This window comes from Pan troglodytes, chromosome 12 (genome assembly GCF_028858775.2).
Source record: "Pan troglodytes isolate AG18354 chromosome 12, NHGRI_mPanTro3-v2.0_pri, whole genome shotgun sequence".
Lineage (NCBI taxonomy): Eukaryota > Metazoa > Chordata > Mammalia > Primates > Hominidae > Pan > Pan troglodytes.
This window is the reverse complement of record NC_072410.2, coordinates 24,272,822-24,290,289: the sequence shown is the minus strand read 5'-3', so window position 1 is coordinate 24,290,289 and position 17,468 is coordinate 24,272,822. Positions and strand designations below refer to the sequence as shown.

General features: G+C 40.9%; 1 protein-coding gene across 6 annotated transcripts in view; it reads right to left on the bottom strand.

Annotated features, from left to right (window-relative positions):
• Positions 1-17,468, bottom strand: part of CRACDL (CRACD like) — a 144,043-nt gene that overhangs the window by 62,190 nt on the left and 64,385 nt on the right. The window contains exon 1 of one of the 6 annotated variants that reach the window (XM_063789512.1): positions 14,030-14,573. The exons of the other annotated variants lie outside the window; for them this stretch is intronic. Coding sequence (XP_063645582.1) covers positions 14,030-14,103 — 74 coding nt within the window. The 5' untranslated portion in view covers positions 14,104-14,573. Of the gene's footprint in view, positions 1-14,029; positions 14,574-17,468 lie in introns of those variants that run through there. 6 annotated transcript variants of the gene reach the window in all.

Here is a 17,468-nt window from a genome sequence, read left to right as displayed (position 1 = left end):
CAAGGCAGGTGGATCACGAGTTCAAGACCAGCCTGGCCAACATGGTGAAACCCCATCTCTACTAAAAATACAAAAATTAGCTGGGCATGGTGGCGCATTCCTGTAATCCCAGCTACTTGGGAGGCTGAGGCAAGAGAATTGCTTGAACTGGGACTTGGGAGGCAGAAGTTAGGGTGAGCCAAGATCACACCCCTGCACTCCAGCCTGGGCTACAGAGCAAGACTCCATCTCAAAAAAAAAAAAAAAAAAAATTCTTGTTCTTTGGAAGTACATATGTGATTTTTTGAGCTCACTAATAGTCCAAAAAATGTTACAAACATATAGATATATATGTTCTTTATATAAACATACAAAGAAATAAGGATATATCACGAGGCAAAATGTGAAAAATTGGTAAATCTGACTAAAAATTATATGATAAATTCCTTCACTATGTAACTTTTCTGTAAATTTGGTATTATATCAAATAAAAAGTTATACAAAAGTTATCCAAAAAAAAGGGAAGCAGTAATTTCAGAATGGTAGTGTGAAGAATTTGGTGTAAAGTCTGACTCATACACAGGGAAAAAAGCAGGCAATAGAAACTGACTTTAAGAGGGCACGGGTGTTGAACTCCTCAGACAAAACCTTCAAAGCAGCTATTATAGATATGCTCAAAGAAATAAAGGAAGACATGCTTAAAGAGTTAAAAGAAGGGATGATTATAGCTTATCAAATTGAGATTATTAAAATAGAGGTAGAAACTATAAAAATAAACAAACTGAAAATTCTTGAGTTGAAAAGTACAATAAGTGAAATGAGAAAATTCACTGAAGAGGCTCAACAGGAGATTTGAGTTGGCACAATAAAAAAATCAGCAAATTTAAAAATAGATCAATAGAGATTATGCAATTTGAAGGAAAAAATGAACAGAGACTCAGAAAAATTCAAAACATCATTAACTATACAAATATTCAGAATGGGAGTCCCAAAGGAGAGGACAGAGAAAAATGTAGAAAAATGATTCTCTGAAATAATAGCCAAAAACTTCCTAAATTTGAGGAAAAACAGTAATCTACATATCCAAGTAGCTCAAAAATCTTCAAGTAAGATAAACACAGAGAACTGCTCACAGACACAGAGTGAAAATGTGAAAGCTAAAGATAAGGAGAAAAACTTGAAAACGGCAACAGAAAAAAGAGTTATATAGTTGAAAATCATCATAAAATTTACAGCTAATTTCTTATCAGAAACATTGGAGACCAGAAAGCAGTAGGGTGATATATTCAAAGTACCAAAAGAAAAAAAATTTCAACCAAGAATTCTGTATCCAACAAAGCTATCTTTCAAAAATGAAGATGAACTAGAGATATTCAAGAAAAACAAAAACTGAGATGATTTCCTGCTAGCAGACCTGTCTTACAATAAATATTAAAGGAAGTTCTTCTGGCCAAAAGCAACACCAAGCAGTAACTTGAATCTACACAAAAAATCAGAGGCATCAATAAAGGTAATTTTGTAGGGAATTATAAAAGACAGTGTAATTGAATATTTCTTCTCATTTTTTTTATAGCTGATTCAAAAAGCAATGGCATAAAATGGTATTAAAATTGCATTATTGGGACTATAACGTATAGCAATGTAGTATATTTGACAATAACAACAAAAAGGAGGAGGGTAGAAATGAAATTTTGTAAATTTTTAAAACTTCATATTTTCCTGATGCCTCAACGTCCTCACAAACAGGCTGTGAACATCACGCCCAGGCAACCAGGTGTACCAGTGTGAGAAGGATGGTCCCTGAAACAAGTTCCCCTTCTTGTCCCCTGACTATGACCTAGTGATATTCAACATGCAAATGAACCAGTAAGATCTTCTCATGATTCTTTTATTATGAGTCATGATACCCTGACCCCTAATAAAAGCACTTGCCCAGGGATCCACACTGTTACTTATCTCTCCACCTGCTCTGTTGAGTCTGCTCCCTAGGAGCTCCTCCAATATGATCCCATGCATGGTGTGGCATGCCATGCCTCCTTCTCTAGGACCTGCAAGTATAATAAATCCTTTAATGGCATCTGTCTCTCCAGGTGCAATTTGCATAGTCATGTTGGAATGATCCTTAAACACCCTAAAAGGGGAACTTATTACCCCGTTTACAACACAGCTACATTGGAGTAAGAAAATGACATCAGATGGTAACATGATCCACAGGAAAAAGAAAGAAAAACAAAAATGGTAAGAGGTTGATATATTTTGTACAGACTCTATGAATATATTTTTGTTCTCTCTTCTATTAGTTTCTTTAAAAGACAGAAAATGATATAAAAATATAATTATTGGGTCTATGACAAACATAGATGTAATATGTACAACAATAATAGTACAACAAATAGAGCAGGGAATAAAACTACTAAGGAGTAATGTTTTTATATCTTACTGGAACTAAATTAGTATAAATCTTAAATTGATTCTGATATATTAAGATGTATATTATAAGGCCTAGATCAGCTACTAAAAAATAACAGAAGAAAATAGAAGTAAAAATCAATAAGAAATTAAAAGGTATGACTGACAATATACACTTAAAGGGAAGTAGTAAAGAAGTCACAGAAGAACAAAGTACTCTGATATAAATAGAAAACAAAAAGCAAAATGGAATTTTTAGATTTAATCATACCAACGACATTAAATGCAAATGGTTTAAATAATCAATACCAGATAGAACAAATAAGCAGAAAATCAACAGTGATATAAGAGACTTGAACAACCCTATAGAACAACTAGACCAAAGATGTGTGTATGTATGTATGTGTATGTGTATGTGTGTATATATATGCATATCTATCTTATCTCCCTATGGAACATTAACAATGATACCATATGCTCAGCCATAAAACAAAACAAAATATATTTAAAGGAATTTAGTTCATGCAAAATATATTCTCTAACCACAACAGAATTAAATTAGAAATCAAAAACAGAAAGAATTTTGGGAAGTTCATAAATAAGTGGAAATTATGCGATGAACTCCTAAATAACAAATGAGTCAAAGAATAAATTACATGAAAAATTATAAAGTCCTTTGAGATGAATAAAAACAAAACCACAACATACCAAAACATATGTGATGCAGATAAAACACTGCTTGGAGAAAAGTTGTGCTTATAAACACCTACATGAAAAAGAAGAAAAGGCCGGGTGCAGTGGTGCCTGCCTGTAATCCCAACACTGTCTGTAATCCCAACACTGCTGAGGCAGGCGGATCACATGAGGCCAGGAGTTCCAGACCAGTCTGGCCAACATGGTGAAACCCCATCTCCAGCAAAAATACAAAAATTAGCTGGGTGTGGTGGCCCATTCCTGTAATCCCAGCTACTTGGGAGGCTGAGGCATGATAATCTCTTGAACCTGGGAGGTGGAATTTGCAGTAAGCCCAGATCGCACCACTGCACTCCAGCCTGGGTGACAGAGTGAGACTCTGTCAAAACAAAAAAAAGAAGAAGAAGAAGAGGAAGAAAAATCTCAAATCACTATCATAACTTTCCACTATATAAAACTAGAAAAAGAAGGGCAATCTAAACTGAAAACAAACAGAAGAAAGGACAAAATAAATATTGAGCAAAAAGTAATGAAATAGAAAATAGAAAAACATTTTAAATAATCAATGCAACAAAAAGTTGGTTCTTTGAGAAAATCAATAAAATGAACAGACCTATCGCTCTACTAACCAAGAGTAAAAGAGAGAAGATTCAAATTGCTAAAACCAATAATAAGAAGGCATCACTACCAACCTTACAGAAATAAAAAGCATGTATTTTAAGGGAATATTATGTATTACTGTATGCCAAAAAATTAGACAAACTAGATGAAATAGACAAATTCCTAGAAAGACACAAACTACTGAATCTAAGCCAATAATAAAAAGAAAGTTTGAATAGACTTATAATAAGAAAAGAGATTAGTAATTGTAAAACTTTCCACAAAGAAGAATCCAGCTCCAAATGTCTTCATTGGTAAATCCTATCAAACACTTAAAGAATTAACAGAAACCTTTCCCTTCACAAATGCCTCTCAAAAATATAAGAACAGGTGACACTTTCCAGCTCATTGTGAAGCCAGTATTACCCTAATACCAAACCCAAAGACATCACAATAAAAGAAAATTATAGACCAATATCTCTTATGCATATAAACACAAAAATTCTCAACACAATACTAGCAAGCTAAATCCAGTAAGATATAAAAGTGAGTTTTACCTCAGGAATACAGGTTGGTTTCACATATGAAAACTAATTAATGCAAAAGCCATATTAATAAAATAAAGGACAAAAATCACATGATCACTTTAATGGAGGTATAAAAAATAAAGATGCAAAACTCCTCAACAGAATACTGGCAAAAACAATCCAGCAACATATTAAAGAGATTATACAGTATGACCAAGTAGGATTTATTGAAGAATGCAAGGTTGGTTCAACATACATATGAAAAATCAATGCAATAAACCATATTAATGGAAAACTGACAACTATTACATTATTATCTCAGTAGATACAGAAAAAGCACTTGACAAAATCCAACATCGCTTCATGATACAAACACTCAAACAAACTAGGAATTGACAAAAGCTTCCTCAGCATGACCAAGGGCATCTATGAAAAACCTACAGCTTACATCATACTCAGTGGTGAAAGACAGAATGCTTTTGCCCGGAGATAAGAAAAAAGACAAGGACATCTACTGTCACACTGATAATCAACTTTGTACTGGAGATTCTTAACAGGGCAAGCACTTAAGAGAAAGAATAAAAAGCATTGAGATTGAAAGGGAAGAAATTAAATTATTTCTATTTGTAGATGACATGATCATGCACATAGATAATGTTGAGGGATCCATTAAAACACTATTATAACTAAAGTTTGCAAGGTTTCAGGATTTAAGACCAATACAAAAATAAAACCAATTGTATTTCTACATACTAGCAATGAACAATCCACAGACAAAATTAAGAAAACAAACAACTGCATTTAAAATGCTATCCAAAAGAATAAAATAGGAGTAAGTTTAACCAAGGAGGTAGAACACTTGTACACTGAAAATGACAACGTTGAAAAAAAATTAAAGAAGACATAAATAGATGGAAAGATATCCTGTGTTCATAAATCAGAAGACAATATTATTAAATGGCAGTATTCCCCAAACTGATTTACAGAATCAATGCAACCTTTATCAAAATCTCAGCTGGATTTTGGGCAGAAAGTAACAAGCTGATCTGAAAATTTATGTGGAAATGCAAGGGACTTTGCAAAGTCAAAATAATCTTGAAAAATAACAAAGATGGAGCATTCACACTTTCCATTTTCAAAACTTACTACAAAGCTACAGTAATCAGGACTGTACTGTACTGGCATATTGGCAGACATATAGTTCAACAGAAATAAACACATACTCTTATGGCCAATTGATTTTCAATGAGGGTGTCAAGACAATTCAATGGAGGGATATCATCTTTTCAACAAACCGGGCTGGAACAAGTAGACATCGACATGCAAAAAATAATGTGTACTCTTACCTCACACTGTACATAAAAATTACCCCAAAATGGCTCATAGATCTAAATTGTAAGTGCTAAAACTATAAAGCTCTTAGAGGAAAACAGGAGTAAGCCTGTCATTTTAGGTTAGGCAATAATTACTCAGATGTGACATCAAATGCATCAAAAGAGAAGATAGGTAAGTTTGACTTCAACATTATAAGATTTTAATTCAAAGGACTCTCAAGAAACTGTAAAGACAACAGACTAGGGAAAATATTTGTATATCATCTATCTGATAAAGGACTGGTATGCAGAACATAAAAAGAATTCTTATAACTCAATAATTAAAAGATATCCCATTTAAAAACAGACAACGGATTTGAACATAACTTGCACAAAGAAGGCAAACTTACACAAAGAAGGCATAAAGTAGGCAAATGAATGGCTAATAAGTGCATGAAAAGATGCTCAACCCTCTTAGTCACTAGAAAATCATAAATCAAAACCATAGTGATGGCTCACACCTGTAATCCCAGCACTTTGGGAGGCCAAGGCGGGTGGATCACTTGAGGTCAGGAGTAGGAGACCAGTCTGGCCAACACGGTGAAACCCCATCTCTACTAAAAATACAAAAATTAGCTGGGCGTGGTGGTGCATACTTGTAATCCCAGCTACTTGGGAGGCTGAGGAAGGAGAATCGCTTGAACCTGGGAGGCGGAGGTTGCAGTGAGCTGAGATCATGCCACTGCACTCCAGCATGGGTGACAGAGCAGGTCTCAAAAACAACAACAACAAAACCACAGTGAATTACTACTTCATACTCACTAGAATGACTATAATAAAAGAGATAGATAATAACAAGTGTTGCAAGGATGTGAGGAAATTGGAACCTTCATTCATTGCTGGTGGAAATGTAAAATGTAGCAGGTACTTTGGAAAAGCTTGGCAGTTCCTCAAAATGTGAAACATAAAATTACCATTCAGCCCAGCAATTACATTCCTAGATATCTACCTCAGGGAAATAAAAACATATGTCCATGAAAGATTCTGAGAAAACGTTAGTGTAGAAAGCACCAGGAATCTGTTTCCCCACTGTTTCTGCTAGTGCAATTGCACGAGCAGAATCTGTATGATGTAATTATTTTGAAACTTTGGAGTCAACTGAAGACTTGCAACTTCCAAGGGAAGGACTGGGGGGTACGTTGTGGTTAATTTCTGCCCATTTCTGCTCTTAGCACAGCAGCATCCACCCATCCCCCCACTTCTCCATGCATGTGTTCCAGGAGCAGCTTGTATGCAGCTTGCAGAAGCCAGGGTAAGCAAAAGGGACCCTGTCCTCCAAACACTAGGGATCTGTCCTCTGGCTGTTGCTTCTGATAACAGAGGTGCAGACAAAGAGGTGGCAGCCATTGTTGTTGCACCTCTCCCCGTTGTTGCAAGACTCCCTCCAGCCCCAGGTGACTCCCTGCAGATTTAATGGGCTGGTACCCTTTTTCTTCCTTCACTTTTCTTGTTTCTCATTCTGGGAGCCAGATATCAAAGACTAGGTCACTCAAAAGCAACTACATATGAGGGGAAATTAGAAAGTCACCATGCATGCCTGCAAAAAGGCTCAGTCTCAGGAAAGATCTGGGAAGGCCTTAAGTTTATACTTCAGGCTGATCATCAGCACTAAGACTGCCTGCAACAATTAAAACAAACAAACAAAACCCAAAAATCCAAACCAGCAAACCCTGGGAAAAGGACAGAAGCTAATTTCCAGAGTTACCATACTATTAGACTCAAATATCCAGTTTTCCACAACAAAAAATCACAAGGCATACAAAGGAACAGGAAAGTATGGACCATCAAAGGAAAAAAACCAACAGAAATGATCTCCAGAAGACACCAGATGATGGATCTACTAGACAAAGACTTTAAAACAGCTATCTTAAAGATGTTCACCAAACTAAAGGGAGATGTGGAGAAAATCAAGAAAATGATGTCTGAACAAAATTGAAATATCACTGAAGAGATTTTAAAATCTTGAAACCAAAAAGAAATCTGGGAGGTGAAAAGAACAATAACTGAAATGAAAAATTCACTAGAGGAATTCAAAGGCAGATATGAGCAGGCAGAAGAAGAATCTGCAAACTTGAAGATATAACAATGGAAATTATCAAGTCTAAGGAACAGAAAAAAAGATTTGAAGAAAAGTGAACAGAAAATAGGGGATCTGTGAGACACCATGAAGTGGACCAACATACACATTGTAAGAGTTCCAGAAAGAGAAGAGAGAGAGAAATGGGAGGAACAATATTTGAGAAAATAATGGCTGCAAACTTTCCAAATTTGATGAAATATACATTATATATTTCTACATTTATGTTTATAATACATATATCTATATATACGTTTTACATTTATACATTTATTCATTTATGTGTTTACACATACACACACATACGTTTATGTGTGTGTATGTATAAAACATCCATTTAGCTCAATGAAATCCAAGTAGGATGAACTTAAGCCCACACCAAGACACATTATAATCAAACTGTTGAAAGCCAAAGACAGAAAATCTTGAAAGCAGCAAGAGAGATGTGACTTGTGACATACAACAGATCTGCAATAAGATTATCAGTAGATTTTTCATCAGAAACTTTGGAAGCCAGAAGGTAGTAGGCTGATATGTTCAAAGTGTGAAAAGAAAAAAATGTCAAGCATGAGTCCTATAACTGGCAAAAGTATCCTTGAAAAGTGAGGGAGAAATTAAGACATTCCCAAATAAATAAAAGCTGAGGGAGTCTGTTACTACTAGAGCTGTTCTGCAAGAAATGCTAAAAAGAGTCCTGCAGGTTGAAATGAAAGGACACTAGATATTAACTTGAAGGCATATAAAGAAATAGAGATCTCAATAAAAGTAAATACCTGGGAATTATTAAAGCTACTATTATTGTAAAAATGGTTTGTAACTCCATTGTTTTGTATTTTACGTGATTTAAGAGACTAGCACTTTTTTAAAAAAAGAGGTACAGGCTTTTAAAACCAACTTATGATGGTTCAATTTATGATTTTTGACTTTACAATGGTGCAAAAGTAATACCCAGTCAATAGAAACCATCCATCTCTTGCAATGCTGGGCAGTGGCACCAAGTCTCCAGTCAGCTGTGCGTTTTCAACTTAATGACATTTTCAACTTATGATGGGTATATCAGGACATAACCCCATCGTAAGTCAAGAAGCACCTGGAATTATTAGCCTCAAAACTAGATTCCACCTATATGAGGTACTCAGAGTAGTCAAAATCGTAGCATCAGAAAGTAAAATGGTGACTGCCAGGGGCTGAGGGAGAAGGGATTAGGAAGTTACTTTTTAATGCATAGTGTTTCCATTTTGCAAGACCCCAAAAAGAGTTCTGGGGGTGGACAGTGATGATGACTGCACAACAATCTGAATGCACTTAATACCACTTAAAATGATTAAGATGGTAAGTTTTATGTTATGTGTATTTTACCACAACTAAAACATGCACAAAAAAACCTGTACACCAATGTTCATAGCAGCATTATTTATATAATAATCAAAAAGTAGAAATAACCCAAATATCCATCTCTGGATAGATAGAATAAAAAACATGTTACATACATGTAATGAAATATTATCCACCAAGAAAAAGGAATAAAGTAATGATATATGCTACAATCTGGATGAATCTTGAACACATTAACCTAAGTGAAAGAAGGCAGCTGCAAAAGGCCACATACTGCATGATTCCACTTACACGAAATGTCCAGACTAGGCAAATCCACAGAGACACAGAGTAGATTAGTGGTTGCAAAGAGGTGGGGAGAGGGATGCTGGGGAAACGCAGGTAGAATGGGAGTGACTGCTAATGGGCACAAGGTTTCTTTCTGGGGAAATGGAAATGTTCTAAAATTAGATTGTGTTCCTTGGTGCACAACTCTTTAACAAAATCCCATTGATTGTACACTTTTTTTTTTTTTTGAGACGGAGTCTCACTCCATCACCCAGGTTTGAGTGCAGTGGCACGATCTCGGCTCACTGCAACCTCCGCCTCCTAGGTTCAAGCAATTCTCCTGCCCTAGCCTCCGGAGTAGCTGGGACTACAGGCAGCCACCACCATGCCTGGCTAATTTTTGCATTTTTAGTAGAGATGGGGTTTCACCATGCTGGCCAAGCTGGTTTTGAACTCCTGACCTCAGGCGATCCACAGGCCTCGGCCTCCCAAAGTGCTGGGATTACAGGCATGAACCACTGCGCCTGGCCTGATTATACATTTTAAACAGGTGAACTTTATGATATGTAAATGATATGTCATCAAAGCTGCGGAAAAAGGATGAGATAAAGACATTTTCAGAAAAGAAAAGTTGATACAATTTGTTTCCAGCAAACTCACACTGAAACGACTGTTACAGGAAGAGGGATGCAATCTCATGGAGAAGACTGCAGATGCAGGCAGGAATAGGGGAAAACACAAACGTGGATAGACACAAACGTCAACAAGAGGAGGAGGTGGGCTGGACTCCAACCCAAGCCCTGTTGGAGCACCGGCAGAATGCGTGCCTCAGCCCTGCTCTCCCTCCACCAATAGCACTCCGTTTCCTTCCAGCTTGGAGCCTTTGCAGATGTTGTTCCTTCTGCTTGAACTTGATGTTCCCTGCACATTCCACTTTGGTCTTACTCCTACTCATCCTTCAGATTTCAGCTTTCATTCCACTTCCGCAGGAAGACCAATCTGTCCCTTCAGGATGTGTCAAGACCTCCCGCGACATACTATGGGAGACCCTGTGCCTTTTGTTCACAAAACTTACCCATTTTACATGTATACATGTTTGTGTGATTCTTTGATCCATTTCCCCTTTACAGATTCACGCCTGGTTACATTCCCCGTACATTTAATCAATTTTTCCCTTTCCTGGGGAAAAAGATGAAAATAAATTATGACTTAACTATTGTTCTCTAGTGAGTCACGCCAAGATCTGCCTGTACCTTTTTTTAGAAAAATAAGTTTCACATTACTGAAGCAAATGGAATGTGAAATGCTTGCAGAGTTCCTGTGAGAAATCTCTGTTCAAAAATTGTGCCAGCTTGCTGCTTAATGATATTATTATCCTCAAAAGCAGAGGGACTTGACAGCTGTACCCACAGCAAAGAAGCGTCAAGACCGGACCTCACTGCAGCCAACCCTTTCTCCCTGAAGGTGTCAAGAGGACTTTCTGCTCTTTTTTTTTTTTTTTTTTTTTTTTGAGATGGAGTCTCGCTCTTGTTGCCCAGACTAGAGTGCAATGGCGCAACCTCAGCTCACTACAACCTCTGTCTCCTGGGTTCAAGTGATTCTCCTGCCTCAGCCTCCCGGGCAGCTGGGATTACAGGTGCCCACCACCGACCTCAGGTGATCCACTCACCTCTGCCTCCCACCTCCTGCTCTTTGAAGCTGTCATCCACTTGTGTGCAAAACCTTCTCTGTCCACTTGTCAGAAAGGATAGCGAGGACAGAGAGACAGATCTGCTCTGACATATAAGAGAAAAGCAAGCAAAGAAATCTCAAAAATCAAAGGGCTGAAACTAGAGAATATTCAGATGCTAAATGACAGAGCTCTAAGTAAAGCAAGAAGGGCGAGTAAAGGAATTTGGCTGGTCAGATTTGAAGTATCTTATTGCCCTGTAGTTAATGTTTGTCTGATGTTTAAAAACTAAAGTAAGGCGTGGCCTAGAGAAAGCCCCTTTCTTGCTAAGTAGGTAAAACTGGAAGACTAACTCCATGAGGAGAGATAACATGTCACCAGCATAGAACAGCTGCATGGTAGTGCTCAATAAATATTGTTAAATGAATGAATGAATGAATGAGCAAATGATCCAGAGGCACTTAGCAGTAACACCTGATAGATGAAATAATCACTTCTTCTTCTTCTTTTTTTTTTTTTTTTTTTGAGACAGAGTTTCACTCTCGATGCCCAGGCTGGAGTACAATGGCATGATCTTGGCTCACTGCAACCTCCTCCTCCTGGGTTCAAGTGATTCTCCTGCCTCAGCCTCCTGAGTAGCCGGGATTACAGGCACGCACCACCACGCAGGCTAATTTTTTGTATTTTTTTTTTTAATTAGAGACAGGGTTTCACCATGTTGGCCAGGCTGGTCTCGAACTCCTGACCTCAGGTGATCCCCCACCTCAGCCTCCCAAAGTGCTGGGATTACAGGCGTGAGCCACCGTGACCAGCAGAAAGAATCACTTCTTAATGATCACCCAACACATTAATGCCTCAAGGACAGACTTCCTTCAAAATCTATGTCTCAGCTAGACAATGTCACATTTCTTTAGCCTGAGTTCTTCTTGCCTAGTGTCTTCCTATAAACATCATCTACCCTATAGCCACACAGAGCTGAAGTCTGCTGGGCTTTGCAGACCCCTCGGTTTGGGAGTAAAGGAATATAGAAGCAGAGGAGGCCCCTGCTTAGAGGCCTGGTTTACTTCCCCAGGCTTCCCCTCAGCCGTGGGCAGGGCAGGGACAGTGAGGGCATCTAGAGAGAATGGCAGGCCACAACTTGCTGGGCTGCTTCTTTGCAAGAAAATACCATAGCTTCATTCCAACACTCAGTCAGCCATGAGATAAACAGCATAGTTTATAAGCATATAAATAGTATCTTATATAAACTACACTATTTTTTAGAAACTACCTACATAACAGTTGATTTAGTGGTATTCAGAGTCCCTATAAATGGACAAATTAACTAACTTAGCTAGGCATGCATACAGCTATACAACAGTGTATACTCTATATATGCACACATGAGCCTATGTTCACATGGGCCACCTAAGCCTGCATGAACACCCCTGAATACAATTCATGTCTTAGACTGCAAAGCATGACAGCTTTCATAACAGCGACCTGTTTACACATTCATTCAGAGGTGAATGTTTTCATATGAGATTTGAAAAACATTAGTTTAGACATTTTCAGGTCATTAGAGTAAAAAAACTATCAGAGACTTTTACAAAACCATTATTTCAAAAATAGCTAAGCATCAGACTTCATAGCCTTATTTTAGAAATTCTATTTGCATAATTCTTGGGAAGATACAATATAAATTCACTCTAACGCTGAGGAGTGTCTTGCAAAGAGGCCATCTAACTTGGCAACGTTCAGTCTCTGAGTGAGAGCTATGACTCGTGCTGACTGCTGCACACATATGTGACGAACAGGACACCGAAGCCCTGGGCACAGTTTTGCAAGGGCTGGCTTATTTTTAACTTCATGAGTTTATTGAGGTAATATACTCCATTTTTCTATGCATATATCCCCAAAATACTGCTTCATTTATCTAGAACCCTACATTTATGACTGACATTTCTGCAGCACAGCAGATGTGGAGCTGAATTTGTTTTTGTTTTTGTTTTGTTTTTTCAGTAGGAAATAATGCTCTGAAGCCTATTACCAAGACATAACATCACCACTCTATCCTGGCCCATACAAAATGGGCGGAATCAGGCACTGAGGTTTCATTCTTAGTAAAAAGAGTTTTATGAAACAGTAACAATGATGATGACTTATATGCACAGGGTTTTACCCAGTACAAGGCCCTGTCTTCACAAGGAATCCTTGAGTTGTTGGGTTACTACTCCTTTGTAACAAACGGAAGTGAGGCTTTGAGGATGGACTGTCTGCCCCAACTCCCCGAGCACCCTCCAAGCCCTGCTGCCAGGCAGTGGGTGGGTCTTTCCAAAGAAGCAACAACAATTTCCCAAGACCGTTCGCCCAGCTCAAGTGATGTGCGGATATAACCATCACCTGTACTGACAGAGACTGCCCTACTGGGAATTTTCCATGTGGGGTATGAGAAACACGAATCTGTTTATTTATGCTAAGCACATGAATTTTAATCAAGCCATAGCTCTATTTCCCTCTGCACCACGGTGCACAGAGTCAAAATGCACTGAGAGCCAAACACCTTCCAGGGATAAGGTCACCTACAGCAGGAAAAGATGTCTCTGTGTAGGGCCCCTGGCTTTGGCTGTGCAGGAGCTCAGGCAGAGTGTCTCCCAAGGCTGTGGCTATCAGTTGAACACAAGTCCTTCGGTGCTGAGCTTTAGGTAGTGGCATAATTACAACATCCTTAAACTTTGACCTCTGCTGCCTTCCCTTCACTCAAAGCATATCAACTATGCCATGGAGATCCCAAGTGTAAACACGGTATGGTAAGAATAGCACACTCTGCTCACCCAGCCCTTCTCCCCTTTCCCTCTCCCTTTCTCTTTATGAATATGCATGTGTGTCATAAAGGAAACAAAGAAAATCCTTATTTTGCTCCAGAATTTACACAACTCAAGGAGATAAAAAGTCTGTTAAGTAAGGAGGTCACAAACATTCTAGAACATAAGGTAACAGACGCTGCAGATTTATCCATAGGCCTCAGGGGATGGTGGCCACCCATGCCCCGGGAGTCACGGCCTGGCCTCCCCTCCCTCGCGTCTCTCCCCCACCACCTCTTTGCTCTCAGAGGGCCCACCTGGGGTCAGGCCTGATGCACTGGTAAAAGGCAGCCATCCTCCTGAGTGTGCTGTGAGCCTCCAGCTCTCTCATCCTCCTGGAAGCTAGCAGCAGGGAGAAGAGTGGGCCTCCCTTTCCTCTGAGTGGCCTAGGGCCCACGGGTCACCACTGGTTGCTGATCAAGAGCCCTTGTCCCCATCTCTCACAGAAGCACCCGTGCGCCAGGAGGAAGTGGGGCTTCTGCCAAGCCCAGCCCTCCTGTGCCCCGTGAGCCCCTTGGGCGGGTGCACAGGCACACAGCAGAAAAGGCCGTCTAAGAAACGCAATGCACTTCCGCCTTCCACTCCAAGCCCTGAAGGCCGGGATGGGGGTGGCCTGGCTCTGTAGGAAGTTAGACTCGCCTCCCTGTGATTGGCATCCCCACTGAGTTGCTTGGGCTTTGTTGACTGTGCTCACCATGGAAGCAGGCAAAGGGCAATGGCAGGTGAGGCTGCATTCCCCATCTGGGGAAGGGCAGGGCCCAGGAAGAAAGAAGAATGCTGAGAAAATCGGAAACAGCTTCTGAGCCAGACACACCCAGGCCCAGGGCTCTCCTCTCTCATTCCAGCACCAAAACCACCCGGCCCCTCCTGCCTCGCCTTGATGTCCACTTGCTATCTCAGTGCGAGGGACCCTGTGGGAGGCACGCTCGTCTCTGCGCTGCACACTTGCTCCCCAGTTTCAGTTTTCTTTTTACTTTTCCTTAAAGGCCCATCATGTTACCTCAGGTCCTTGATATGCTTTGTTAACTGCTTTCCTGGGGCCTTCCCAATGCTCCTTTACCAGGGACCTGCTTGCCCCACTCATTGTTGCACTGATGGGATTTCCAGCCCTCCCCCTGGAGCCCAAACCTGACAGGTGCAGGGACCTCCCAAAAATCACCCACTGAGCCTGCCCAGCCGGCTCCCCAGCCACCCCACGTGACACAGCCACTTGCCCTGGTGGCTCCTCTCTGATTACCTGCAGCTGCCACTTCAAAATAATAGACTCCTGCAACTGGCATCACAATGCCACCTGACTCAAGCTCCTCCCAAGTCTGATGGCTGCCAACTGCAACCGGTACAGTCAGCAGTTTCCAGGCAATATCTGGAGTGTTGACAGAGGGCTCTGGGTGGCAGGTGTGATTCTATGTTAGTAAAACTCAGGAACAGGCAGCAGCAAGGGCAACTTCTGAAGATGGTTCTGAAAAAGCCCTAGTTTGCTTTTCTGTTTTCCAAATGGCAACTGTATATAGAATTCTACTCAAATGGCCTACAATTTAATTTTAAAGCACAACGAATACATTTGATGATGACAGAAGAAAGCAGTGAGTTCAGAGGAGAGCTCAGATGATAATCACGCAGTGCGCTGAAGGTAGTTTATATACATTTGCCCTTTGTGCAATTAGAGTCTGCAGCCCACTGTGCTCCTGCCAACGACTTGGCCTTCTCCCAGGGAGAGGGCCAATTAGCTGGTGGAGAGTCCCCTGTATCCTGGGAGGTGGTGCAGGGGCCCCTGCAGCAGAATGGATTATTGAAGGGACAGGGACTGGGCCCCAGGGCTGAGGTCTCTAAGGACTGTCCCAGCCAGCAGCACTCTGCCCAGCAACACGAGCTGGCCAAACCCCACAAGGCCCACAGTGGCAATTCCACCCCGTTCGGTGGGCCGGATTGAGCATGCAGCTTGCCTCTGCCGCTTGCTTTCGCCTGCTCTGGGCATGTGACCTGCCCTCTGTCAGCAGTAGGGCCCCCTCAGGAGCCTCTTCAGCACTCTGTCCCCGTGGAAGCCCAGCATACAGGTCATGCCCAGCACAGAGTGGCCCAATGCCCAAACAAGACATCACTCCACACTGAGACAAAGTCCCCGAAGGGAGGCGCTGTCACATCGTGTGAATGCCCAGGGACCGCGAGATTCACGAAGAGCAGGGGTAGCAAGACACCTGCAGGCCTTGACACCTCTCACTGCCCCTCCACCACCTCCCAGCATGCTCTCCACAGCACGGTGCACACATGTTACCTCTCTGCTCAAATTTCAGGAGCAGAAAATTTCAGTTTTCTTTCTTTGCCCTTCTTTGCTGTGCCCAAGCCATACGTTCCCTGAGACATCAGAGAACCAAACGAAAAGGTCAGTGACACCCATGTGCATCTATTAAAATAGAATTTATAAACTGCAACAGAAAATATCTTATGCAAGGACATCTAAGGACTTTGTGATAGGACCTCCTTAGGCCCTGGCCTCATTTTCATTCAGAGGGAAGGAAATGAACATTTATTAAGCACATCTCAGGTCTCATTTAAGGCTCACAACCAGCTATGAGTTAAATGGTCCATTGCTTTTTTTGCAGGTGAGGAAATAGAGGGCCTGAGCAGCTAAGCAACCAGTCCGAGATGACTGAGGCAGTCAGTGGAATGTCCGACCCTGAAATCAAGGCCTGTGCCCCCGCAAGTGTGAGCTCTTCCCCATGATGGCAGCTGCCTCCCAAGAAACCCTGGCAAGGGTCTGAGTGACCAAGCAAGCTACATCCTTTCTGGGCTGGAATCTGGCAGCATGTATCAAAACCTGCTGCTCTAGTAATTTCACTTCTGGGGAATTTGTCCTAAGGAGATAACCCAGCATTCTTATAACAGTGTCCTGGAAACATCCTGAAGGCTCACCAGTAGGAGACATAGGCAGACCAGACACAGCAGCAGGACACAGTCACATGAGGGATGTTATCCAGTCACTAGAAATCATGATACAGGAAAATATTCAGTGATGTGGGACAATACCCACCATACATTGCAATGGGGGGAAAATCAGCTATGACAGACTGCTAAGAGTATGCAATAGCAAAGTCAGGGAATCAACCTGAGTGTCCGTCAACAAATGACTGGATAAAGAAAATGTGGTGCATGTACACCACGGAATATTACACCGCCATAAAAAAGAATGAAATCATGTCCTTTCCAGCAACACAGATGGAGCTGGGGGCATTATCCTAAGTGAAACAACTCAGAATCAGAAAATCCAATACCAGGCTGGATGTGGTGGCTCATGACTGTAATCCCAGCTCTTTGGGAGGCCGAGGTGGGTGGATTACTTGAGATCAGGAGTTCAAGACCAGCCTGGCCAACACCGTCTCTACTAAAAATACAAAAATTAGCCGGGCGTGGTGGCACATGCCTGTAATCCCAGCTACTAGGGAGGCTGAGGCAAGAGAATTGCTTGAACCCTGGAGGAGGAGGTTGCAGTGAGCCGAGATCACACCACTGCACTCCAGTCTGGGTGACAGAGTGAGACTCTGTCTCAAAAGAAAATAAAAGACCACATGTTCTCACTTATAAGTGGGAGCTAAACAAGGAGTACACATGGAGATAAAGATGGAAACAATAGACAATGGGGACTCCAAAAGGGGGAGGGTGGAAAATTATTTATTGGGTACAATGTGGACTATTTGGGTG